Source organism: Triticum aestivum, chromosome 6B, assembly GCF_018294505.1.
Source record: "Triticum aestivum cultivar Chinese Spring chromosome 6B, IWGSC CS RefSeq v2.1, whole genome shotgun sequence".
In the NCBI taxonomy this organism is placed as follows: domain Eukaryota; kingdom Viridiplantae; phylum Streptophyta; class Magnoliopsida; order Poales; family Poaceae; genus Triticum; species Triticum aestivum.
Window position 1 is genome coordinate 639,317,098 of NC_057810.1, and position 26,083 is coordinate 639,343,180.

The 26,083-nt window shown below is 44.9% G+C and overlaps 2 protein-coding genes and 1 long non-coding RNA gene across 3 annotated transcripts; all 3 read right to left on the minus strand.

Annotated features, from left to right (window-relative positions):
* Window positions 1-3,771: 3,771 nt before the first annotated feature.
* On the minus strand, window positions 3,772-4,795 carry LOC123134645 (uncharacterized). Its single transcript, XM_044553855.1, has 3 exons — window positions 4,705-4,795; window positions 4,528-4,629; window positions 3,772-4,191 (listed from the first exon to the last, which is right to left on the minus strand). Exons 2-3 carry the CDS (start codon window positions 4,564-4,566, stop codon window positions 3,913-3,915), a joined length of 318 nt encoding a protein of 105 aa, XP_044409790.1. The 5' UTR covers window positions 4,567-4,629; window positions 4,705-4,795; the 3' UTR covers window positions 3,772-3,912.
* Window positions 4,796-4,836: 41 nt separating this feature from the next.
* On the minus strand, window positions 4,837-5,878 carry LOC123139493 (serine/threonine-protein phosphatase 7 long form homolog). Its single transcript, XM_044559282.1, has 3 exons — window positions 5,624-5,878; window positions 5,258-5,478; window positions 4,837-5,182 (listed from the first exon to the last, which is right to left on the minus strand). The coding sequence occupies exons 1-3, from the start codon at window positions 5,669-5,671 to the stop codon at window positions 4,837-4,839; spliced, it is 615 nt and encodes a 204-aa protein (XP_044415217.1). The 5' UTR covers window positions 5,672-5,878.
* Window positions 5,879-5,972: 94 nt separating this feature from the next.
* On the minus strand, window positions 5,973-7,755 carry LOC123134646 (uncharacterized). Its single transcript, XR_006465686.1, has 4 exons — window positions 7,641-7,755; window positions 7,318-7,473; window positions 6,716-6,782; window positions 5,973-6,545 (listed from the first exon to the last, which is right to left on the minus strand). It is a non-coding gene; the product is annotated as an uncharacterized lncRNA (long non-coding RNA).
* Window positions 7,756-26,083: the final 18,328 nt, after the last annotated feature.

The following is a 26,083-nucleotide window of genomic DNA, read 5'->3' on the forward strand; positions in this document are numbered from 1 at the left end:
CGATGTCCTCCTCCTCCTCTTCATCTGGAAACTCCCACTCGCCACTCTCCTCCGCACTGTCATCTCCCTCCTGGTCCTGCTCCAAAGCTTGTTCACCGTTGGGCATCGAATGCATCTCAGTGAATACATGCAGGACAAATCAGTCGAGTAAAAGTCAGTCAACGTCAAGTATAATCGGAACGTAAGCGTGAAGCAGTCAGAATAAAGAGCATACCTTGTCAGGCGGATTATCGTCGCCAAAGGGGATGACTCGCCAAGATCCTCTGGGGTTGTCCTGTTTGCCTGTGATGCTCCTCAGCCACAAAGCCACGGTCTTGGACGACACTTCTTCTGGATGGACCGAGCGGTGTCGTCCGGTCCAGAGTACAGCCTCATGGGATGATCGCGAGCCTAAAGAGGTTGGATGTGTCGACTGAGGAACACTTCCAGCAGGTCCAGGCCGGTGACACCCTCATTAATAAGTTGGACCACTTTCTCCACCAACATCTTCATCTCCACGCTCTCAGCAGCAGTTACTTTCAGTGGCGCAGGGGTCTGAACACGGTCGAATGTGAAGTGGGGAAGAAGTCAACTGATCTGGAGCTACGACGTCCTGGAAGTAGAACCAGGTCGACTGCCAGCCTCTAACAGATTCAGGGAGAGTCATGGCAGGAAAGGCACTCCTATGCCTCTTTTGGATACCTAAACCCCTACACATCTGGATGACATGGGTTTTTGAGTCACTCGACTTTGCTTTTTTGACCGACTGGGAGCGGATGGTGAAGATATGTTTGAAAAGACCCCAGTGCGGTTGACACCCTAAGAAGTTCTCACACATCGATATGAATGCGGCCAAATACGTGATGGTGTTGGGAGAAAAATGGTGGAGTTGAGCGCCAAAGAAGTTCAGGAATCCTCAGAAGAAAGGATGCGGAGGGAGCGAAAAACTCCGGTCGACGTGAGTGGCAAGCAGTACACACTCACCCGGTTGAGGCTGCGGTTCCATCTCTCCCTCTGGCAGCCTTGCCGCTCCTTTGGCGATTAGCCCGGACTCTGCCAGCTCAACCAGATCCTCTTTCCGGACCAAAGACCGGATCCAATCGCCCTGGATCCAGCCCGGCGGCAGCCCCGCGCGTGATGACGACCCGCGGTTTTGCTTCTTACCTTTCGCCGCCCATGTCGCCTTCTTTGCGCGCTCTAGCGTCGCCGTCTTGTCCTTCACCATGGCGGCAGGGCAGCAGCGTCGAGAGCGGAGGAGCTGGGCGCGGTGGAGAGACGGAGGAAAAAGAAGGAGGAACAGGCGTGCACAGTGCAGGCGCCTCGGCCCCGTCGTCTTATAAAGGGTTGCTTCCGAGTGACTGACGCGTGGGTCCAGGCAATCCTGTCAAATCTCGCAACAGTCGCGCGCAACGTACGTGGCAAAAAAGGTGGTGCGGTAATCGAGGCATCACTGCTTATCCATTCCGCCCTCTTCGGCGCCCTCCATCTCGCGCGCTTCCCCGAAATTTCGTATCCCACGAAATCCGGGATACACAGCAGTAAATCACGCCCAAGATCCCGCACTCTAATACAGCACTCAGCACATGATGTCACAAGTTCAGTCGACAACTCACTGAATGGATCAAGGCGACTGAGTCGACGCTGAAGTACCAACGTGAGTTTTCAATCTTGCAGAAAACACTCGCAAAGGCGCAAAGCTTAGAACAAGTTCGACTTCAACCTACTTTCTACTCGAACCTTAATCCATTCGGGGGCTACTGATGAGGATGCAGACCTGGGGTAGGGTCATAGGCCTGACCTATACGTCTTACCCAAGGTCACTACCCTAGAAGATAAGAGGTCCAAGAGACAACAAGAGACCCCCAGTCGAAGATGTCGAGTGCAATCCACTCGACAGTCATGTCACTCGGGAGTCCTCCTCTCTACCGTCACTCGACCATCCAGAGAATCACTCGACCTATCGAAGACCAGGAGTCACTTAGCATGGCAGCGGACAGGCGTTCACTCTGTAGTCTTAAAGATCATTAACAACACTTAAGGCTGGCGTTACCAGTAACGTCCTCACTTTATATACGTTAAGTCCCTTGTAATGGAGAATGGCTGGGGTCCTGGCACACTCTATATAAGCCACCCCCTCCTCTGGGACAAGGGTTCGCATCCCCTGTAATATCACACACATAATCCAATCGACCGCCTCCGGCCACCGAGACGTAGGGCTGTTACTTCCACTGAGAAGGGCCTGAACTCATAAACCTCGTGTGTACACCTTCACCATAACTGAGATCTTGCCTCTCCATACCTATCCCCTTTCTACTGTCAATCTTAGGACCACGACACCGGACGCGGTGGAACCAGAGTATGACTTGAAGGAGGAGGAGGAGGAGGTTGAGGAGGCGGAGGAGGTTGAAGAGGAGGAGGGTGTGAGGGACGCTAAGGACCAAGATCTGCAAGCGAAGCAGCAGTCGATCCTCGATTCCCTCCAATGAAGTCGGATGCGGAGGCCAGATGCCGTAGTTAGCAGGAGGTGGAGGCGGAGCACGCAGATGCTCTCAGCTCTCAGGCTGCATGGACAGACAGAGGCGCAGACGCCGGTTCGACCCGAGCCAGCCACGTAAGTACGCACGCATCCCATCCCATGAAAATAAAGACAAAAACACATGCGCCAGGCGTAGAAGCTTCTATGGCATGTCTGTGAGGCCGGTGAGCGTGAGAGCAAAGCGTGTCCCCAGCTCGACCGAAAGGTCTCTCATCTCTCCTCCGTACCACGACGGGAAAAGAAAGAGAAAGGCCAGGCGTCATCGCGCTGCCCGCCACTGTCGCGGTGTCCCTTATCATATGGGCATATCGCAAGTATAGGTGCAGGACTTTTCCAGACGCGGCTGGGCTTGGCTTTCTCTTTCCGGGAGATTCGGCGGCCGATTCGCCCGGACCGGGGCACTACTACCGCCCAGCCCTCCGGAGCCTCTCCCTCCCTTCGGCTTTTCCTTTGGTTGGCGGCACGTACTACTACGACCTGGGCACGCACCCAACTCGCAGTGCACCGTGTGTTTGCATGGCATCCCAGCGCTGCGTCTATACGATCGGCATCCCGTCCCGTCCGCGGGACCAGCGCGAGAACAGTGACGGCCAACTATGTAGTCCAATGACGAGGCTTTTGGAAGGAATATTTGCCGGTGACGATCGGACGATCATGATGATGATACCGATACGGATCGATGATGATGGCTTTCGATGGGGCAGGGCGACGTTCGTTGCGTGCCCCCCTGGCTCCGTCGCTCTCAGCTCTAAGCGGCCGGGATAGATAGATAGCTACAGTGGAGCACGTACATCCGATCGAATACCTCCTGCACCACACCCCTGTTCATCATGGCACCATCGACTAGGATTCCACGAACATTGCTTCTTGATCGTTCGCGGCCACGCAGCACCTTTCTATGTACTGTACGCACCAGAGCAACCGCGGCTGGGGCAAAATCACTGTTTTGACCCTTTTGGAAAAGTTAAGCAGGATTTGACCCCACATCGAAAGTATTTCACGAATCTGACCTTTTATCCATCGCTCCTGCGACGACGGCGCTATGCAGCACAGTATAGCGCCTCAACTCATGGCGCCATGAGGCAGCCAGCGTGGTACGATCAGTCCACCATAGCGCCGCCACAAGGGGCGTTGTGCTTCAGAGCATAGCGCCATAAGAAGAGGCGCTATGGTTCATACCATACTGCCACTATGCCCTGATTCAGACTATAGCACCACACGCATACTCTTTCATGATTCATGACCGGGCGCTATGCTTGGCAAGAAGTTGATAAGTTTACAAGAATTTCACAGTTACGAAAACTTCACAGCAAGTCTACAATAACGACAAGTCCAGAATTACGACAAGTTTACAAATAGAAGCTAACTATGACAACTTCAATAGTTCACCAAGACATCTACTTCTTCCCCCTCGCCTGCCTCACAACCTTCTTCGTCCCTGGCTCCACCCCGACCCTCTTCAACCTCCTCAGAACCTTCTTCGGTGCCGGCTCCTCCTTGTCCTCAAACTCGTTCTCGGACTCGACAACGGTCCTCTTTTGTTTCTTGTTCCATGCCTCCGGTGTATAACGGTTGAAGGTCTTCCTAGGCTTTAAGTTGAAGTGACGCCGCTCAGTAAGCTGACTAGGCTGAGGCGCATCATCCATAAACCCCCTCAGGGTCATCTCGTCGGCCGCCTGAAAAATAAGGAATGTGTTTGAGTGGAATTGCATCCAGCAAGAAGTTCAGCATTTTGTTTGAGTAAAGATAAATCATAAAGTAACATATAGCTTGTTTGTGGAACACAATTCACAAAATAAGAATCATAGCATCAACTTTGAAACATGCAACAAGCAATGTTCAGTTCATAACTCCACATGGTAATTAGCATTACATGTGGGGATTCTAGAACTACACTTATACATATATAGGGGTGCACACATGATGATGGGAACATTCGTGTATGCAATCACAGCATGATGAATATTTTATATGCAAGAATTAAAACATATATGGTAAAACAGATTTCATACCTCCTCTTCAGAAGAAGTGGACCTCGACTGGGTGGGCATGTCGGCCTCGACAGTACGGCAACCAAGAAGATGAGCTAAGGAACGTAACCGAGTAGCGCTACACTGTGACATTGCGAAAGAGAGATTTTATTGGATTTGAACACAGAACATGTACACAAGAAAGCTCTTACGACATACCTTAACAAACTCTCCAAGGGCATTCTCAGAATCCCTGCCCTGAGGTTGTGCGAGTGCTTGGCCGGCTTCACTAATCTGGCGCGAGATCTCAGTGGCGCTATGAAAACAAACATGTCAACAAGAGAGCTCTAGTTATGTTGATACGTTGAAAGGGACAAAACTTACAATAAAGTTGATCACAGGAGCGAATCCGGTTTGTCTGCCCTCTCTGATGAGCCTGTTGTACTCAAGGTTGGCAGTCCCTTCAAAACCTGTGGGCGCCTCCAATATGCCCTCCTCATAAGCAGACGGGCATAACTCAACACGGGACTCGCTAAGAAACCAACGAAGATATTTGTCAAATGCAGCTTCATCGTACTCTTGGAGATGTACTTGTCGGTTATCATTAGCCACCCTCACGACGTAATTCCATTTCTTGATGAACTTGTCATGATATGACTCCCAGTTCTTGATCTTCTTCTGCTTCATTTTGTCCAAGCTTCATATTGACAATGACAAGTATTAGTAGCCTGAAATAGTATCACAATGCTAAAGACAGAAGATGCACTCTCACCCGTGAAGCGCGACACCTGTGTCCTTCCACTTCGGCGGTGTATCCTGAAATAACCCAAATTGGGTCATCACACGTTGTGGAAGGTGGAACTCGACTGCATATAAGCATATCAATGGGCACCGCATCAGCCAAAGATGTGATTCCTCCGTGCACTTCGGGTTCAACTGGAAATCAGGGATGAAAGCAAAATTGTCCCGCGGTCCATATGGCTGCCATGTCACCTGAAAAATAGAACAAGCAGGGAGCCAATAGAAAAAATTCGAGCTAATGATATGCGTCTAATGTTAACATTTATGACAATAATATGCAACATTAAAAAAACTCAGACAAACTTGGAAATTTCAATATTAACATGACAATTATTACCTGCTCAGAGGTTAGCGTGTCAAACTCATTGGTGTACTCCCTGTACATCCTGTTTGGGTCACCAGTGAACTCCGAAACCTCATCCCACTTGTACGCCCATGTAGGCTTCCGTAGCGGATTGTCATGATCGTCCCAGGCGTCGTGACCAATCACTCTCGGTCGTCCAACTGAGAAATGTTCCCACAACCAAACCGAAAGTAGGACCAATGGACCACCAATACTAGCTTCATCTTTGCGCCTACAACACGCCTCATCCAACTGCACATAGAGGCACAAGCGGTATGATTAGAAAATGTCTGCAGATGTAATATCATGAAAAAAATATGTACAAGTGATTACCTGACGAACCCCAGCTCTGTTTACTATCCCAACCAGATAATGCATTCAGCCACATCCACGAAGCGGTCCTGCCACCACCGTCGGCAAACAGAGTCCTCGAGATCACATACCACAAGTATGCGTGTGCATATTGTTGCACCATCTCCTCACTAGCATCATCGGGGCACTGACTAAAATGTTCTACAATCCAGACATAAGTCGCGCCGGCGGGGACTCTGTTTTTAGTTGGGTCTTCCGGCACCGCAGGAACTGCACCGATAAGCTCAAACATCCTACCGCGCCAACCAGCAGCACCAGTGCTAAAACAAACAGGAACTCCCTCGATGGGAAGTGCCAGGATCATCGAAACATCCTGGAGAGTCACAATCATCTCCCCAGTCCGGAGGTGAAAACTGTGAGTCTCCGGCCTCCAGCGGTCAACAAGCGCGGTGATCGCACAAGGGTTCATGCTTGGCGTCGACCGAGTGACAAGCTGGATGAATGGAAGGAGTCCCAGCCTCTCAATGTACTGTGTGTACCGCTCATCATATCTCATCTTATTGGATGAAGCCTCATGAGCCCTCAGGCGCAGGGGACAAAAGACCTGCAAAAATACAAGTTAGAACATTATAGATCCATGTAAACTAAGAATACAAACTAGAATAAATCGGTGACAAAATATTCAACTGTACTGAAAAATTCATTTGAACACTCCAATTGGCAGTAACATCAATGTACTGACAAGTATGAACTAGCATTATCAATATGTATTACCTGTCTCTCATCCGCCATAAGCCGCCCACGGTGACCCTTATCATAATGCTCACTGAGAAGTGTCATCCTACATATTTGAAAAAAAAAATCATAACTTTAATCATTCAGAACATACAAGGAAAAGGTGCATAATAAAATGATGCCGATGTTAGCCAATTGTCGTAGTAGCACCAATCTGTGTCTTGATAAACATCAAAGCTGCATTTAGCTAATTAGACTACTCTTTCAGCGGGTGTGCTTAAATACACCGCTACTAGCTAATCAGATCATAGCTAATGTAATCATGCTAGGAATGTTAATCCTTGTTTTAATTTTCAAGAGCAGCCCAAAATGTGTAAGCTATGAATGTTAGTATAAACTGACACAGCAAGGAAGCCTTTGCTTCAATGTGCCTGATCAGCCAAGTTTGATTTTTGATTTAGATAGAACCATGGAGCCCCTGATTGGTTTCAGAAGATACGTTGAAAATGGAAAGCATTTTGCATTAACTTCATAAGTGAAACAATTTCAAAAATATGGGAATATAGCGTGCTGATTTGATGCATACCAAGAAAATCCATTGTTTATACTAGCATATAGTGAAAAACTATGGGACAGAAAACCTGTTATTACGCAGCAGCACCCCAATATCTTTGTTTCATTCAGCAGACCCGTCAGTGAAGATGCCGAAGAGGGTCCTGATGGGCAACAACGGCCGTGGACATCTACACCCCTGCTTTTGGCATCCTTCCTACCGCGTGACCATGCTCGAAGTGTTCCTAATCAGAGAAACAGTAAAGTAGTCTCGAATGCTTACTCAATACAATCACAATAATCCATACAAAACTGTAGCATGATGATGAACTAGGGTTTCACCTAAACATGCAAAAATAGGGCCAATGTAATGATTTTGTCGGATGAAATTGAGGGGATCGGAGGACAATACCTTTAGGGATGGATGGGCGACGAAATCCACGACAAAAAGCTTAAGATCCGGCCGATTTTGAGTGAAGATTTGAGAGGGGGAGAGAGGGGCGCCGCCGCTGCTGTCTCTGTTCGACGGTTACACGCTGGCAGCGTCATGCCGCCGTGAGTCGAGGCAATATAGTGTTGAGCATAACGCCGCCTTCGCAGGCGCGATGAAAAAGGTTAGATTCGTGAAATACTTTCAATATGGGGTCAAATCCCGCTTAACTTTTCCAAAAAGGTCAAAACAGTGATTTTGTCCCCGCTGCTGGTCGAGCTGTGGTGGTACTATATTCCTCTGGAAGGATGGAACGCGCGTGGTACCATCAGCAGCTGATTTCCGCTGCAGGAAGCTGTTTCTTGTCCAGGCAGGCCGTGGTAAAATGGTCATGTCGGTCGTGCCTGTGAGGCCGTGAGGCAGCCTAGCGGTCTGAACACACGCGTTCCTTCCGGTTACTCCGATGGCGTAATGATCCGACCGGTCGGTAACGTTCTTGGCCCAAGATCGACGACGGCGACACGGTAGTCCCATCGCTTGTCGTAGGTTCACAACTTAGTGGCCGGATCGACACGGTTTGTTCAATCAGTTGATCAAAGACTAGACAGATGGGACGGGAGCCGTGCTCCGCCGGGCAGGCAGCGAGCACCGAGCGCAAACCTCTGGTGCTATGCTATTCTTGATTCGCTGACGCACTGAATGGACTGCCGCCTGCTCCATTTCTTATACTACCGGCCTTGCCGATTACTGCATGGAACGGGATTGCTGCTTTGCTCGCACGGCGCCTGCAGCTCCTGCATGCATGCGCTAGCTTATCCTTCCCGTCATCGTCATGCTGTCTTATTACCGTCGCCGGCGTGCAAGGTGACCACGCACGCAAGTTCATCGATAGATTTGCTAGCTAGCTGCTCCAATGTCTAATCAGGCGATCCGATCGATCTTGTGGTTTCTTGTAGGTGGAGTACTAGGATGACTCGGTACTCGGACTAGAAAAGATCAGAAAAGAGTTACTGCTAGGACACGAAGTTGATCGGTCGTGCGACGTCGCCTCCCGCTTTTTATCGTGGCGGTCGAGCTCATGGATGGATCGTCGCTTTTCACCCGGGCCGACAGCGAAACAAGTGCCAAAGCAGGGTGTCGATCACTTGGTAATTAAACAAACTCAAATTTATCACGCGCAAACTCAAGACCTAACTAAAGTACGGTACGTTTACTTCATCACTTGGGTACCACCACCCAGAAGAAGCCGGTGGAGAAGTACGTAGTACGTGCCGTGCAAACTTTGGCCGGCTAGCTACTCACGAAGAGCCGACGGCATCGATGCGAGATGACACACACAAAGGACGGCCCTACAGCCGTCTCGTTTGCCATGCCGCGGCAGCTGCAGTGGGGTACAGTGTAGTACTAGTAGTGAGAGTGTGCCACTCACATGCATGCAAAGCAAATATCCAGAGGGTGAATTGCTTTGCACGACGCGTGCACCGCACCAATGCAGCCATGTCCATGCCGGCATGCTCCCCGGCGCGGGCTCGAGCAATCCACCGTACGTACGGGGCCGGGCGCGCACTACCGACTGGTCCAGCGTCTTCACCGGCCGAAGCGGGAGAGAATGAGAGCGAAACTGGCAAAGCGCGCGGCCGTGTAGGCCCCTCGGCCGGCGAGGAAGCGAGGCGCGCGCGCGCACTGAGCGCAGCCAGTACGCGGCGGGCGTCTCGATGGCTGTCACGGGCGCGACCCCCCGAGGGTGACCGCGATGTCGGCGCACGCACGCACCGCGTCCGTCTATATCGCCGTCCATGGTGCCGTGGCAACGCGCCATCGCCCGTGCCTGGCTGGATCATCCAATCGTATCGTAGTAAGTAGTAACACGCATGGACGATGGAGGATCGTGGATGGACATGGACGTCTGCCGGGCCCCGGCGAGCTGCATGCGCCGGGGCGTGGAATCACGTACGCAACCGTCCGCTCAGGCCAGGGGGGCTGGTGGTCGGGGCATTATGCCGTCGGATCGATCGAGGTGCGATGCCGGTGCCGACCGAGTGCGGCTGGCCCTAACCTCGGCCGTGTGGTCATGGCCGTTCGAGCGTGTGACGGCCGGTTTAGTTTAGTTTTGTCTTCTATGATCAGGTGGGCAGACAGCTGGGTGGGTGTGAAGAGGGGTAGTGGTATTAAGTTCGTTTATCTATGCATTCATATGTTGTGTTCTTTTTCTTTCCTTCTTTTTAAACATAGTACAAAGGCCAACGACTACATACACACACTCACCCCTATGAGTATACTAGAAAGACTAAGCTGACATATCTTGAGATTGGTCAAGTCGCGACAAACGCTTCATAGTTGATAAGCACACCATACCAGTGAAAGAATAGAGAAATAAATCTAAAAAATATACGAGCACCCGTTTCAAGTCTAGAGCTTGAATCAGGATGAGCTAGTTCTACCCAAAGAACCTAATTATTTATACTATGCTTAATTTGTATGTCGTGGTTAATTAGTACTTAGAAGGCTCAGCACCAACTTAATTAGCATCTCCACGTGTAAGAATATTTTATCGTCTATCAAAGATAACTAACGGACCTTTGTGACGAAGTATTGGATATTATAAACAAATTTGCAGTAACGGTAAAGTGGAACCAAAACCTGTCATGATGTAATATGAAGTTCTGGGAGCATAACTGAAGACAATCCTTGTGGATTTAACTCACACCAATGCTTAATTATATCGCAAAGCTGCTTTGAAAGTTGCATATAAGATACTTCATAAAGAAAAATTCAGCATATTAGATATGTTGTCTGGGAACATATCCTTATCTCCAATTACCCTCTCGTGTCGCTTTTGTAGACGACAGAGATAATCCTTCCCCGCCGCGGCGAGCTCCCTCCACCCCCCCTCTTTCCTCTCTCATCGCCATCAGAGGGCGCGGTTAGGAAAAGACTTGCCAGCGTCGACGGCGGCGGGGCGCTTCACTTCCCCACGCGGGGGGCACCATTACAGGGTGGTACTGTTGGGCTGGGGCGCCATGCTGGTGAGGGGCGCGGTGGCAACTTCCTGCGCGACGACCTTTTTCCCCGGGGGCGACGATCTCATGAAGATGGCGAGAAGGTGGCCCTTGGTGGGTTATGGTAGTGATGGCGGTTCGTCTGAGATGTCCGGTCGTAGTCGTGGTCGACGCGGTCAAGGCTGCTAGGTGGCTGGAGTTGCCAGTCCTTGGGCAGCTTCCCGTTATGATCTGGAAAGGCCATATCTGACGAGGCGTTGGCTGCCGCTCCCTCCGAATGTGCTACCTGGAGGTGTCCAGCCCGCAACACCGAACAATGCATGGTATTCTTCGACTAATTGTTACTCTCGACGCAAGCCTGGGTGCAGGGGAGGGGCGCTCCCCCTTTTCCAGGATGGGCTGGCCTCACATGTGGCCCAGCTTATGTTCGTTGGCCAGCCGCGACGGTGGTGCACTAGTAGAAAAGGGTCTAATGTGCAGCTCATTAGTCCCGGTTTGTATTTGAGCCGGCACTAATGTGACCATTAGTGCCTATTCCAACGGCTAGGCGGGCCGCTCCCAGTAGTACCGCTTTGTGGCGAACCTTTAGCACCGGTTCGTGCCACGAACCGGTACTAAAGAGAGTGATGGCAGGAGGTTGTCAGACTTGGGCCCCTCTTGCACCTTTAGTACCGGTTCGTGCCACGAACCGATAATAAAGGTCATTCTACATATAAACCCTTCGTCCAGCTCGCTTTGTTCTTCCCCCTTTCCCCTCTTCTCTTTGTTCTTCCCCTCGAGCTCATCACACATTTTGCACAAATTTTGTCAAGATTTGAAGGCCCCCATCCATTCAAGTGATCACAAAGGTTAGCAACTTTGTCCTTTCATCTCTCATTGCTAGATTAGCTCTTGCAATGCTTTATATAGTGATTAATTTGTGGGTTTTAGTAATTTGGGAGAAATTATATGTGGTAGTTTATTTGATTTATATGCAATTTGAGCTCAAAATAACTCTTAGTTTGCATATGTAGGTGTGGTTTACTTAGTGCCTTCCCGTCTTCGTCGTAACCACCGTCGATCGTCCGCACCGACCCGTCGCCGGCACCACATTGTGGTGAGCCTCTTGTTCTTATCTTTTTTATATATAAAAAATCATGTGTGTGTGATTTAGATATATAGTTACTTGTATAATTATCTTACCCGTACATTGTTTGTTATACATAGTGCCATTGTTTTGATATCCGTCCCTGTCGGCCCTCATCCATGTTATGATTCGGATGTGGTATATTCTATTTTAAAACTATATGTTGCATTTCGTGTTTATGACAAATTATGCCCATCAAGTTGACATAGATATTTTTATCTAGAAGGTATGTGAACCGGAAATCCCAACCGACCCTATTGTCGAGAGGTTAAATTTAGTTGAAAGAGAAAACGAGTATTTGAAAGAAAAATTGAAAATAATTGAGGGGGACAAGATGGAATTGGAGTTGCATGTTGCCGATATCGTAGATGATCACAAGATCAAGATGGAGAAAATGCGGTTGAATATTAGAAACATTAGAAAATATGCCATTGATAGTGAGGCTTGGTATCATTATGTTGTTGGATCAATTGTTACCTTAGTTGTGATCTTGATCGCATTTGTTGTTGCATTTAAATGCTTTAGCTAGAGAGTTATTTGTATGTTGTATTTAAGTGTTGTATGAACTTTATGTATGAACTTGTATTAATTTGGTCTATTCGGTGGTGTGTAATGAAGATGAGCCGGCAATGGATGTACGATGACCAATGCTCTCCCTAGTTTGTTGATGGCGTGCATACTTTTCTAATTGCGGCTCAGGCAAACAAGCGGGCGGATGGTTTTATGCCTTGTCCATGTGCTGGCTGTAAGAATCATCATAATTACTCTAACTCAAGAACCATTCACGTCCACCTGTTTGAGTCCGGTTTCATGCCCCACTATAATGTCTGGACCAAGCACGGAGAAAGAGAGGTTATGATGGAAGATAATGAAGAAGAAGAGGACGACGATAGCTATCCTGGCCATGGGTTCCCTGAATACGATGATACAACAATGGGGAAGAAGCTGAGCCGACAATGCGAGAAGAAGCTGAGCCGGCAATGTGGGAAGAAGCTGAAGAAGAGGCATCAGATGAGCTCGCTGATGATCTAGGTCGGGCCATTACCGATGCAAAGAGAAACTGCGCAAGTGAAAAGGAGAAGAACAAGTTGCAGCGCATGTTAGAGGATCACAAGAAATTGTTGTACCCAAATTGCGAAACTGACAAGAAGAAGTTGGGCACCACACTGGAATTGCTGCAATGGAAGGCAAAGAATGATGTATCTGACAAGGGATTTGGAAAGTTGCTGGTAATGAGAAAGAATATGCTTCCAAAGGACAACAAATTGCCCGAGAGTATGTACGAAGAAAAGAAGGTTGTCTGCCCTCTAGGGTTAGAGGTGCAGAAGATACATGCATGCCCTAATGACTGCATCCTCTACTGCGGTGAGTACGAGGATTTGAACGCGTGCCCGATATGCGGTGCATTGCGCTATAAGATCAGCCGCGATGACCCTGATGATGTCGAGGGCGAGCTCCCCAGGAAGAAGATTCCTGCCAAGGTGATGTGGTATGCTCCTATAATACCACGGTTGAAATGTTTGTTCCAAAACAAAGAGCATGCCAAGGCGATGTGATGGCACGGAGAAGACCGTAAGAAAGACGGAATGTTGAGAGTGCCCGCCGACGGGTCGCAGTGGAGAAAAATCAAGAGAAAGTACATGGAGGAGTTTGTAGGTGACCCAAGGAATGTATGGTTTGGTCTAAGCGCAAATGGCATTAATCCTTTTGGGGAGCAGAGCAGCAACCATAGCACCTGGCATGTGACTCTATGTTTGTATAACCTTCCTCCTTGGTTGTGCATGAAGCATAAGTTCATTATGATACAAGTGCTCATCCAAGGCCCTAAGCAACCCGACAACGACATTGATGTGTACCTAAGGCCATTAGTTGAAGAACTCTTACAGTTGTGGAATGGAAAAGGTGTTTCTGTGTGGGATGAGCACAAACAAGAAGAACTTGACCTAAAGGCGTTGCTGTTCGTGACCATCAATGATTGGCCTGCTCTCAGTAACCTTTCAGGACAGACAAACAAAGGATACCGCGGATGCATGCACTGTTTGGATGATACCGACAGTATATATTTGGATAATCGTAGGAAGAATGTGTACCTGAGACATCGTTGATTTCTTCCGAGCAGGCATCCCATAAGAAAGAAAGGCAAGCATTTCAAAGGTGAGGCGGATCACCGGACGAAGCGTCGCCACCGTACTGGTGCTGATGTACATGATATGGTTAAGGATTTGAAGGTAATCTTTGGAAAGGGTCCTGGCAGACAACCTGTTCCGAAGGACGCTTACTGACGCTCACCCATGTGGAAGAAGAAATCTATATTTTGGGACCTGCCCTATTGGAAAGACCTAGAGGTCCGCTCCGCAATCAACGTGATGCACGTGACGAAGAATCTTTGCGTGACCCTGCTTGGCTTCTTGGGCGTGTATGGGAAGAAAAAATATACACCGGAGGCACGGGAGGAACACCAACGTATGCATGGAAAAGATGGCATACATCAGGGTCATGCCAGTTACGCTCTTACCAAAGAAAAGAAGGAAATCTTCTTTGAATGCCTACTCAGTATGAAGGTACCGTCTGACTTCTCGTCGAATATAAAGGGAATAATAAATATGGCACAGAAAAAGTTACAGAACCTAGAGTCTCATGACTTCCACGTGATTATGACGCAACTGCTTCTGGTTGCATTGAGGGGGCTTCTACCGGAAAATGTTCAATTAGCCATTGTGAAGCTATGTGCATTCCTCAATGCAATCTCTCCGAAGGTAATCAATCCTGAAATCATACTGATACATCTCTGTCGTATCTACTTTTCGAAACACTTTTGCCCTTGTTTTGGACTCTAATTTGCATGATTTGAATGGAACTAACCCGGACTGACGTTGTTTTTAGCAGAACTGCCATGGTGTTATTTTTGTGCAGAAATAAAAGTTCTCGGAATGATCGGCAAGTCCATGGAGCAACTTTTCAGAATTAATAAAAAATATTGGCGAAAGAATTAGCGTCAGGGGCCCACACCCTGGTCACGAGGGTGGGGGCGTGACCCCTCCCCTAGGGCGCGCCCCCCTACCTCGTGGGCCCCCTAGACGTCCACCGACCTCAACTCCAACTCCATATATTTTCTTTCATGGAGAAAAAAATAAAAGAAGAAGGATTCATCGCGTTTTATGATACGGAGCCATTGCCAAGCCCTAAAACCTCTTGGGAGGGCTGATCTGGAGTCTGTTCGGGGCTCTGGAGAGGGGAATCCGTCGCCGTCGTCATCATCAACCATCCTCCATCACCAATTTCATGATGCTCACCGCCGTGCGTGAGTAATTCCATCGCAGGCTTGCTGGACGGTGATGGGTTGGATGAGATTTACCATGTAATCTAGTTAGTTTTGTTAGGGTTTGATCCCTAATATCCACTATGTTCCGAGATTGATGTTGCTATGACTTTGCTATGCTTAATGCTTGTCACTAGGGCTCGAGTGCCATGATTTCAGATCTGAACCTATTATGTTTTCATGAATATATGTGAGTTCTTGATCCTATCTTGCAAGTATATAGTCACCTATTATGTGTTATGATCCGTTAACCCCGAAGTGACAATAATCGGGATACTTATCGGTGATGACCGTAGTTTGAGGAGTTCATGTATTCACTAAGTGTTAATGCTTTGGTCTGGTTCTCTATTAAAAGGAGGCCTTAATATCCCTTAGTTTTCATTAGGACCCCGCTGCCACGAGAGGGTAGGACAAAAGATGTCATGCAAGTTCTTTTCCGTAAGCATGTATGACTATATTCGGAATACATGCCTACATTACATTGATGAACTGGAGCTAGTTCTGTGTCACCCTATGTTATAATTATTACATGAGGAGTCGCATCCGCCATATCCCTCACTGATCCAATGCCTACTTGCTTTTCACATATTGTTCTTTGCTTAGTTAGTTTGCCGTTGCCACTGTTACTGTCACTTTTGCTATCATTACCGTTACTTCCATACTACTTTGCTACTAAATACTTTGCTGCAGATACTAAGTTATCTAGGTGTGGTTGAATTGACAACTCAACTGCTAATACTTGAGAATATTCTTTGGCTCCCCTTGTGTCGAATCAATAAATTTGGGTTGAATACTCTACCCACGAAAACTGTTGCGATCCCCTATACTTGTGGGTTATCAAGACTATTTTCTGGTGCCGTTGCCCGGGAGCATAGCTCTATTCTTGAGTCACTTGGGATTTATATCTGCTGATCACAATGAAGAACTTGAAAGATCAAAGAACTAAAATTTATCCCTCAACTACGAGGGGAGGTAAGGAACTGCCATCTAGCTCTGCACTTGATTCTCCTTCCGTTATGAGTAAACTTGGGACACCTAAACCTGCTTCTGCTATTAATTCTGATATGCCACATGTTATTGATGATGCCACTTCTGCTATGCATGATACTTGTGATAAAACTACTTCTATGCTTGATACTACTATGCCACTGGGTGAATTTCTTGATGAACAACTTGCTAGGGCTAGGGAGAATGAAATTATTGAAACTAATAATATTGATGATAGTGATGATGAAGGTTCTCCCCCTAGATATGAATTGCCTGTTGTTCCTGAGGGTTATGTTATGGATGAAGAAACTGCTAGAGATTTTCTTGCTTGCAATGATAGATCAGATCTTTAGAAATTATTAGCTAAACTGAAACAAAAGACTCTGAATGCTAGAATGAAACACGACCCTGCTTTTGCTACCTCACCTATCTTTGTTACTGATAAGAATTATGAATTCTCTGTTGATCCTGAGATTATTACTTTAGTTGAATCTGATCCTTTTTATGGCACTGAATTTGAAACTTTAGTGGCACATCTTACTAAGTTAAATGATATAGCCACCCTGTTTACTAATGATGAGAAATCTCGCTATTATTATATCCTTAAAATATTTCCTTTCTCATTAAAGGGTGATGCTAAGACATGGTTTAATTCTCTTGATCCTGGTTGTGTGCGTAGTCCCCAGGATATGATTTACTACTTCTCTGCTAAATATTTCCCTGCTCATAAGAAACAAGCTACCTTAAGGGAAATATATAATTTTGTGCAAATCGAAGAAGAGAGTCTCCCACAAGCTTGGGGGAGGCTTCTCCGATTACTTAATGCTTTACCTGATCATCCTCTTAAGAAAAAATGAAATACTTGATATCTTCTATAATGGACTAACCGATGCTTCCAAGGACCACCTGGATAGCTGTGCTGGTTGTGTTTTCAAGGAAAGGACAGTCGACCAAGCTGAATTGCTATTAAATAATATGTTGGCAAATGAAAATAATTGGGAAGCACCTGAACCAACTCCTAAGCCAACTCCGAATAAGAGAGGTGTTCTATTTCTCAGCCCTGAAGATATGCAAGAGGCAAAGAAATCTATGAAAGAGAAAGGTATTAAAGCTGAAGATGTTAAAAAATTTACCTCATGTTGAAGAAATTCATGGCCTTAATATACCACCTAAAGAGATACCAGGTCTTGATAACCCGACACAGGTAGTGAAGGTAAACTCTCTTTATAGATGTGATAAAGTTGAAATCCCGTCTACTAAGTTTGCTAGTTGATGATTTGATGAATTTGATGATTTTATGGACAAACAAGCAAATTTCAATGATTATGTTAGTAGACAATTGAAAAATAATGCTTATATGATTGGGCGCTTGAGTGATTATATGTCCAGAGTTAAGGGTTAACTTAAACTCACTAGTAAACATGTTTCTATGGTCACTACTCAAGCAGAACAAGTACTTAAGGCTCAGAATGAATTGCTTGATGAATTAAATAATAAACATGACTTTGTTGTTAGAGTGGCTACTAGAACTGGTAAAATGACTCAGGAACCTTTGTATCCTGAAGGCCACCCTAAGAGAATTCAACAAGATTCTCAGAAAAATAATTTAGATGCTCCTAGTCCTTCTAAAAATAAGAAAAAGGAAAATGATAGGACTTTGCATGCTTCTAGTGAACCTATTGTAGAAACACCTGGGAATCCTAATGATGTTTCTATCTCTGATGCTGAAACACAATCTGGAGATGAACATGAACCTAATGATAATGCTAATAATGATGTTCATGTAGATGCTCAACCTAGCAATAACAACGATATAGAAATTGAACCTGTTGTTGATCTTGATAACCCACAATCAAGAAATCAACGTTATGATAAGAGAGACTTTGTTGCTAGGAAGCATGGTAGGGAAAGGGAACCCTGGGTTCAGAAACCCATGCCTTTTCCTCCTAAACCATCCAAGAAAAAGGATGATGAGGACTTTGAGCGCTTTGCTAAAATGATTAGACCTATCTTATTATGTATGCGCTTAACCGATATGCTTAAAACAAACCCTTATGCTAAATACATGAAAGATGTCATTACAAATAAAAGAAAAATAACTGAAGCTGAAATCTCCACCATGCTTGCCAACAATACCTTTAAGGGTGGAATACCTAAGAAACTTGGTGATCCCGGAGTACCCACTATACCATGCTCCATCAAAAGAAATTATGTTAAAACTGCTTTATGTGATCTAGGAGCCGGTGTCAGTGTTATGCCTGTTTCCTTATACTGTAGGCTTGAATTAAGTAAGTTGACACCTACTGAGATATCTTTGCAAATGGCTGATAAATCAACTGCTATACCTGTCGGTATTTGTGAGGACGTGCCTTTTGTTGTTGCGAATGTTACTATCTTAACATACTTTGTCATTCTTGATATTCCTGAGGACGACAGTATGTCGATTATCCTTGGTAGACCCTTTTTAAATAATGCAGGTGCTGTTATTGATTGCAACAAAGGCAATGTCACCTTTCATGTTAATGGTAATGAGCATACAGTAAACTTTCCGAGGAAACAACCTCAAGTTCACAACATAAATTCTATTGGGAAAATTCCATCAATAATTATTGGAGGTTTTGAATTTTCTCTTCCTACTGCAAAGAAAAACTATGATATTCTTATTATTGGGGATGTTCATATCCCCGTTGAGGTAACCTAGTGTCACTTTGAAATTTCTCCGGTTTCATGTGATTCGGAATGAGTTTGTTAACAAGACTTGATCAACCTTGTTAGTGGATTCCTTTTGATGAGCATGAGATGGATGAATTTAGAAGGCAGAACCTTCTGTACCCTCTCTTTACTTCCTGTTAATTAGAATAAATAAAGTAGAAATAGTATATTTTGCCTGTTTTCTGAATTATCCATGCAATAAAAAATATCACGAAAATAAAAGTTCTCCAAATGCCATGCCAATTTAATATGATTTTTTCTGGAATATTTGAGAATATTTGGCACTGAGAACACAACAGGGGGAGCAAGCACCTAGCCACGAGGGTCCAAGGCGCACCCACCCCTACAGGGCGCGCCCCTGCCTCGTGGGCCCATGGTGGCTCCCCTCCACTTATTCCTGCACCCACACACTTCCTCGTCCCAAAAAAAATCACTATCTAGCTCAAGCACGAGTTCTAGCTCGTTTTGCTGCCATTTTCGATCTCCCTGCTCAAAGGTCCATTCACAAAACTGCTTTGGGGGATTGTTCTTTGGTATGTGACTCCTTCAATGATCCAATTAGTTTTTGTTCTAGTGCTTTATTCATTGCAAATTCTTGCTGCTTAGTTGACCCTGTTCTTGAGCTTGCATGCTAAATTTATGAGGTCCCAAGTAATTCTAATGCATGATAGAAGCTCTAGGCACTTGTGGGAGTAGTTGCTATCAATTTTATTAAGTTTGGTTTTCTTTTACTTTGAGTTACTAAAAATTTCAGAAATTTTTCAGAGGAAGAAATATGCTCAAGAAAATGTACCAAGGTGGTTCTTCAAGGAAGAAAGGACCCCGGCTCGCGATACGTGAGTAGGACGACAAACCACCAAGGGAAGTTGACGTGTGGCCTTGTGAATGGCCGTTAGAGGAGTTTATGGTCAAAGAGGGCATCCAGGATAAATTTGATGCATATGTGTGTAATGCGTACCTTGAGGAATTCATGCAAGATAAGTGCCCTCAATACCAATATTTAACTGATTCATTCATGAGAAGGTTTAAATTTACATCCTCGCGCAATTCTCAAAGTGTCCTGTTTGATATTTATGATAAATCATATACCATGGACCTAGAAGATTTTACTACTGCTTATAAAATCCCGCAGTGGGGAAGTGTTAATGAACCTCGTAAATTTGAATATAAAGACTTTCTTGCTACTATCACTGTGGGAGAATCTAGAGAAATAGCACAAGCTACTATAGGGAACATTCATTTTCCTGCTATACATTATTTTGCTCTCTTCATTGGTAGATGCATTAACGGTAAAGATGAAGCATGTCACATGTGTGTTCCTGATCTTTGTGTTCTCAAGAGTGCTGTATTAGGTGATAAACAATAAAATGTTGCACGTAGGTTGCATCATAATGGTTTAGCTGGAGACTTATTTGGAGGAATTTATGCGACCCGTGTGCTAATTATCTTGATATACCTATACATGAAAATGACACGGAGTTGCTTCCCGCTTATTTAGATTATAATGCCATGGTTAGTCATCATTTTCTTGAGAGGAATGAACAATTCCTCTAGTATCGACTGATCTTTGACAAACGTCGTGCTGTCCATATTACTCTCCCTGCTCCTGCCCTTTTTGATTATCAGGCAAAAAGAAGATATGTTATCACCAGGGAGCAGGCAAACGAGTACGAGAGAAGGACGGAGGCAGCCCGTGTTGGGAAACATAGTAATTTCAAAAAAATTCCTACACACACGCAAGATCATGGTGAAGCATAGCAACGAGAGGGGAGAGTGTATCTTCATACCCTTAAAGATCGCTAAGCGGAAGCGTTTATCAACGCGGTTGATGTAGTCGTACACCTTCACGATCCGCCCGATCAAGTACCGAACATACGGCACCTCCGCATTCAGCACACGTTCAGCTCGATGACGTCCTCGCCTTCTCGATCCAGCAAGACAGACGAAGTAGTAGATGAGTTCCGGCAGCACGACGGCGTGGTGACAGTGTTGGTGAAGAACAATCTCCGCAGGGCTTTGCCTAAGCACTACGGAAACTATGATGGAGGATAACCTAGAGGGGACGGGGTTGCCGGCACACGGCTTGGTGTTTCTTGATGTGTCTTTGCTGCTAGCCCTGCCTCTCTATTTGTATGTTGAGCCTTGGGATCAAAACTTGGAGTAAAAGCCTCCACAAAGTCGGTTTCACCCGAAAGGCAAGAGTCCTTCTCAGACTCCAGGGCCAGACGCCAGGGTTCCCGGCGTCTGGCCCTAGACGCCAGGGACCCTGGCGTCTGGCCCCTGGACTCCGCAAAACTTCCTTTTGCGCTTTCCAAAAACCTTGTGGGCTTTCCCCTTTGGCCCAAATAACATGTTCTCGTACCCAAACATTTTGGGAAACATCCGGAACATCTTCCGGTGAATTCCGGAACCCTTTCGGAGACCAAACACTATTATCCCATATATCAATCTCTATCTTCGGACCATTCTGGAGTTCCTCGTCATGTCTGTGATCATATCCGAGACTCCGAACAACATTCGGTCACCAAAACTCACATAATACTATATCGTCAACGAACGTTAAGCGTGCGGACCTACGGGTTCGAGAACTATGTAGACATGATTGAGACACCTCTCTGGTCAATAATCAATAGTGGAACCTGGATGCCCATATTGGCTCCTACATATTCTACGAAGATCTTTATCGGTCGAACCGCATAACAACATACGTTGTTCCCTTTGTCATCGGTATGTTACTTGCCCGAGATTCGATCGTCGGTATCTTAATTCCTAGTTCAATCTGGTTACCGGCAAGTCTCTTTACTCGTTGTGTAATGCATCATCCCGCAACTAACTCATTATCTACATTGCTTGCAAGGCTTATAGTGATGTGCATTACCGAGAGGGCTAGAGATACCTCTCCGACAATCGGAATGACAAATCCCAATCTTGAAATATGCCAACTCAACGTGTACCTTCGGAGACCCTTGTAGAGCTCCTTTATAATCACCCAGTTACGCTATGATGTTTGGTAGCACACAAAGTGTTCCTCCGATAAACGGGAGTTGCATAATCTCATAGTCATAGGAACATGTATAAGTCATGAAGAAAGCAATAGAAACATACTAAATGATCAAGTGCTAAGCTAACGGAATGGGTCAAGTCAATCACATCATTCTCCTAATGATGTGATCCCATTAATCAAATGGCAACTCATATCTATGGTTAGGAAACACAACCATCTTTGATCAACGAGCTAGTCAAGTAGAGGCATACTAGTCACACTATGTTTGTCTATGTATTCACACATGTATTATGTTTCCGATGAATACAATTCTAGCATGAATAATAAACATTTATCATGAAATAAGGAAATAAATAATAACTTTATTATTGCCTCTAGGGCATATTTTCTTCAGTCTCCCACTTGCACTAGAGTGAATAATCTAGTTCACATCGCCATGTGATTTATCACCAATATTCACATCAGTATGTGATTAATGCCCATAGTTCACATCGTCATGTGATCAACACCCAAAGGGTTTACTAGAGTCAATAATCTAGTTCACATCGCTATGTGATTAACACACAAAGAGTACTAAGGTATGATCATGTTTTGCTCGTGAGAGAAGTTTAGTCAACGGGTCTGTCACATTCAGAGCCATATGTATTTTGCAAATATTCTAGGTCTACAATGCTCTGCACGGATCTACTCTAGCTAATTGCTCTCACTTTCAATATGTATCCATATTGAGACTTAGAGTCATCTGGATCGGTGTAAAAGCTTGCACCGATGTAACTCTTTGCGACGGGCTCTTTTATCACCTCCATAATCGAGAAATATTTCTTTAGTCCTCACTAAGGATATTCTTGACTGCTGTCCAGTGATCTACTCTTAGATCAAAATTGTACTCCCTTGCCAAACTCAGAGCAAGGTATACAATAGGTCTAGTACACAGCATAACATACTTTATAGAACCTATGACTGGGGCATAGGGAATGACTTTTCATTCTTTTTCTATTTTCTGCCTTGGTCGGGTTTTGAGTCTTACTCAACTTCACACCTTGCAACACAGAAAATAACTCCTTCTTTACTGTTCCATTTTGAACTACTTCAAAATTTTATCAAGGTATGTGCTCATTAAAAAATCTTATCAAGCGTCTTGATCTATCTTTATAGATCTTGATGCTTAATGTGTAAGCAGCTTCACTGAGGTCTTCCTTTGGAAAACTCTTATTCAAGTATCCTTTTATGCTATCCAGAATTTCTATATAATTTCCAATCAACAATATGTCATCTACATATAGTTTTAGAAATGCTACAGAGCTCCCACTCACTTTCTTGTAAATACAGGCTTCTCCAGAAGTCTATATAAAACCATATGCTTTGATCAACTCATCAAAGCGTATATTCCAACTCCGAGATGCTTGCACCAGTCCATAGAAGGATCGCTGGAGCTTGCAAATTTTGTTAGCACTTTTAGGATTGACAAAACCTTCTGGTTGCATCATATACAACTCATTTTTAATAAATCCATTAAGGAATGCAGTTTTGACATCCATTTGCCAGATTTCATAAAATGTGGCAATTGCTAACATGATTCGGACAGACTTAAGCATCGATACGAGTGAGAAAATCTCATCGTATTCAACATTTTGAACTTTGTCAAAAACCTTTTTCGACAAGTCTAGGTTTGTAGATAGTAACACTACTATCAGCGTCTGTCTTCCTCTTGAAGATCCATTTATACAATATGGCTTGCCGATCAACGGGCAACTCCACCAAAGTCCACACTTTGTTCTCATACATGGATCCCATCTCAGATTTCATGTTCTCAAGCCATTTCGTGGAATCTGGGCTCATCATCGCTTCCTCATAATTCGTAGGTTCATCATGGTCTAGTAACATGACTTCCAGAACAGGATTACTGTACCACTCTGGTGCGGACTGTACTTTGGAAGACCTATGAGGTTCTGTAGTAACTTAATCTGAAGTTTCATGATCATCATCATTAGCTTCCTCACTAATTGGTGTAGGAATCACTGGAACTGATTTCTGTGATTAACTACTTTCCAATTCAGGAGAAGGTACAATTACCTTATCAAGCTCTACTATCCTCCCACTCACTTCTTTCGAGAGAAACTCCTTCTCTAGAAAGGATCCATCTTAGCAACAAATATCTTCCCTTCGGATCTGTGATAGAAGGTGTACCCAACAGTTTCCTTTGGGTATTCTATGAAGACGCACTTCTCTGATTTGGGTTCGAGCTTATCAGGTTGAAACCTTTTTCACATAAGCATCACAGCCCCAAATTTTAAGAAACGACAACTTTGGTTTCTTGCCAAACCACAGTTCATAAGGCGTCGTCTCAACGGATTTTGACGGTGCCCTATTTAAAGTGAATGCAGCTGTCTCTAACGCATAACCCCAAAACGATAGTTGTAAATCGGTAAGATACATCATAGATCGCACCATATCCAATAAAGTGCGGTTACGATGTTCAGACACACCATTATGCTGTGGTGTTCCTTGTGGCGTGAGCTATGAAACTATTCCACATTGTTTTTAAATGAAGGCCAAACTCGTAACTCAAATATTCTCCTCTACGATCAGATTGTAGAAACTTTATTTTCTTGTTACAATGATTCTCCACTTCACTCTGAAATTCTTTGAACTTTTCAAATGTTTCAGACTTGTGCTTCATTAAGTAGATATACTCATATCTGCTCAAATCATTTGTGAAGGTCAGAAAATAACGATACCCGCCACATGCATCAACACTCATTGGACCATATACATCGGTATGTATTATTTCCAACAAGTCAGTAGCTCATTCCATTGTTCCGGAGAATGGAGTTTTAGTCATCTTGCCCAAAAGGCACGGTTCGCAAGCATCAAATGATTCATAACCAAGTGATTCAAAAAATCCATATTTATGGAGTTTCTTCATGCGCTTTACACCGATATGACCCAAACGGCAGTGCCACAAATAAGTTGCACTATCATTATTAACTTTGCATGTTTTGGCATCAATATTATGAATATGTGTATCACTACGATTGAGATCCAACAAACTATTTTCATTGGGTGTATGACCATTGAAGGTTTTATTCATGTAAACAGAACAACAATTATTCTCTGACTTTAAATGAATAACCGTATTGCAATAGACATGATCAAATCATATTCATGCTCAACGCAAAACCAAATAACATTTATTTAGTTTTAACACTAATCCCGAAAGTATAGGGAGTGTGCGATGATGATCATATCAATCTTGGAACTACTTCCAACACTCATCGTCACTTCCCCCTCAATTAGTCTATGTTTATTCTGTAACTCCTATTTCGAGTTACTAATCTTAGCAACCAAACAAGTATCAAATACTCAGGGGCTACTATAAACACTAGTAAGGTACACATCAATAACCTGTATATCAAATATACCCTTGTTCACTTTGCCATCCTTCTTATCCACCAAATATTCAGGGTATTTCCACTTCCAGTGACCATTTCCTTTGCAGTAGAAGCACTCAGTTTCAGGCTTTGGTCCAGTTTTGGGCTTCTTCACGGGAGTGACAACTTGCTTGACATTCTACTTGAAGTTCCCTTTCTTTCCCTTTGCCCATTTCTTGAAACTAGTGGTCTTGTCAATCATCAACACTTGATGCTCTTTCTTGATTTCTACCTTCGTCAATTTCAGCATCGCGAAGAGCTCGGGAACCATTTTCGTCATCCCTTGCATATTATAGTTCATCACGAAGTTCTACTAACTTGGTGATGGTGACTAGAGAACTTTGTCAATCACTATCTTATCTGGAAGATTAACTCCCACTTGATTCAAGCGATTGTAGTACCCAGACAATCTAAGCACATGCTCACTACTTGAGCTATTCTCCTCCATCTTTTAGCTATAGAACTTGTTAGAAACTTCATATCTCTCAACTCGGGTATTTGCTTGAAATATTAACTTCAACTCTTGGAACATCTCATATGGTCCATGACGTTCAAAACGTCTTTGAAGTCCCGATTCTATGCTTTAAATCATGGTGCACTAAACTATCAAGTAGTCATCATATTGAGCTAGCTAAACGTTCATAACGTCTGCGTTTGGTCCTGCAATAGGTCTGTCACCTAGCGGTGCATCAAGGACATAATTCTTCTGTGCAGCAATGATGATAATCCTCAGATTACGGATCCAATCCACATCATTGCTACCATCATCTTTCAACTTAGTTTTCTCTAGGAACACATATAAAAACACAGGGAAGATATAATGCGAGCTATTGATCTACAACATAAT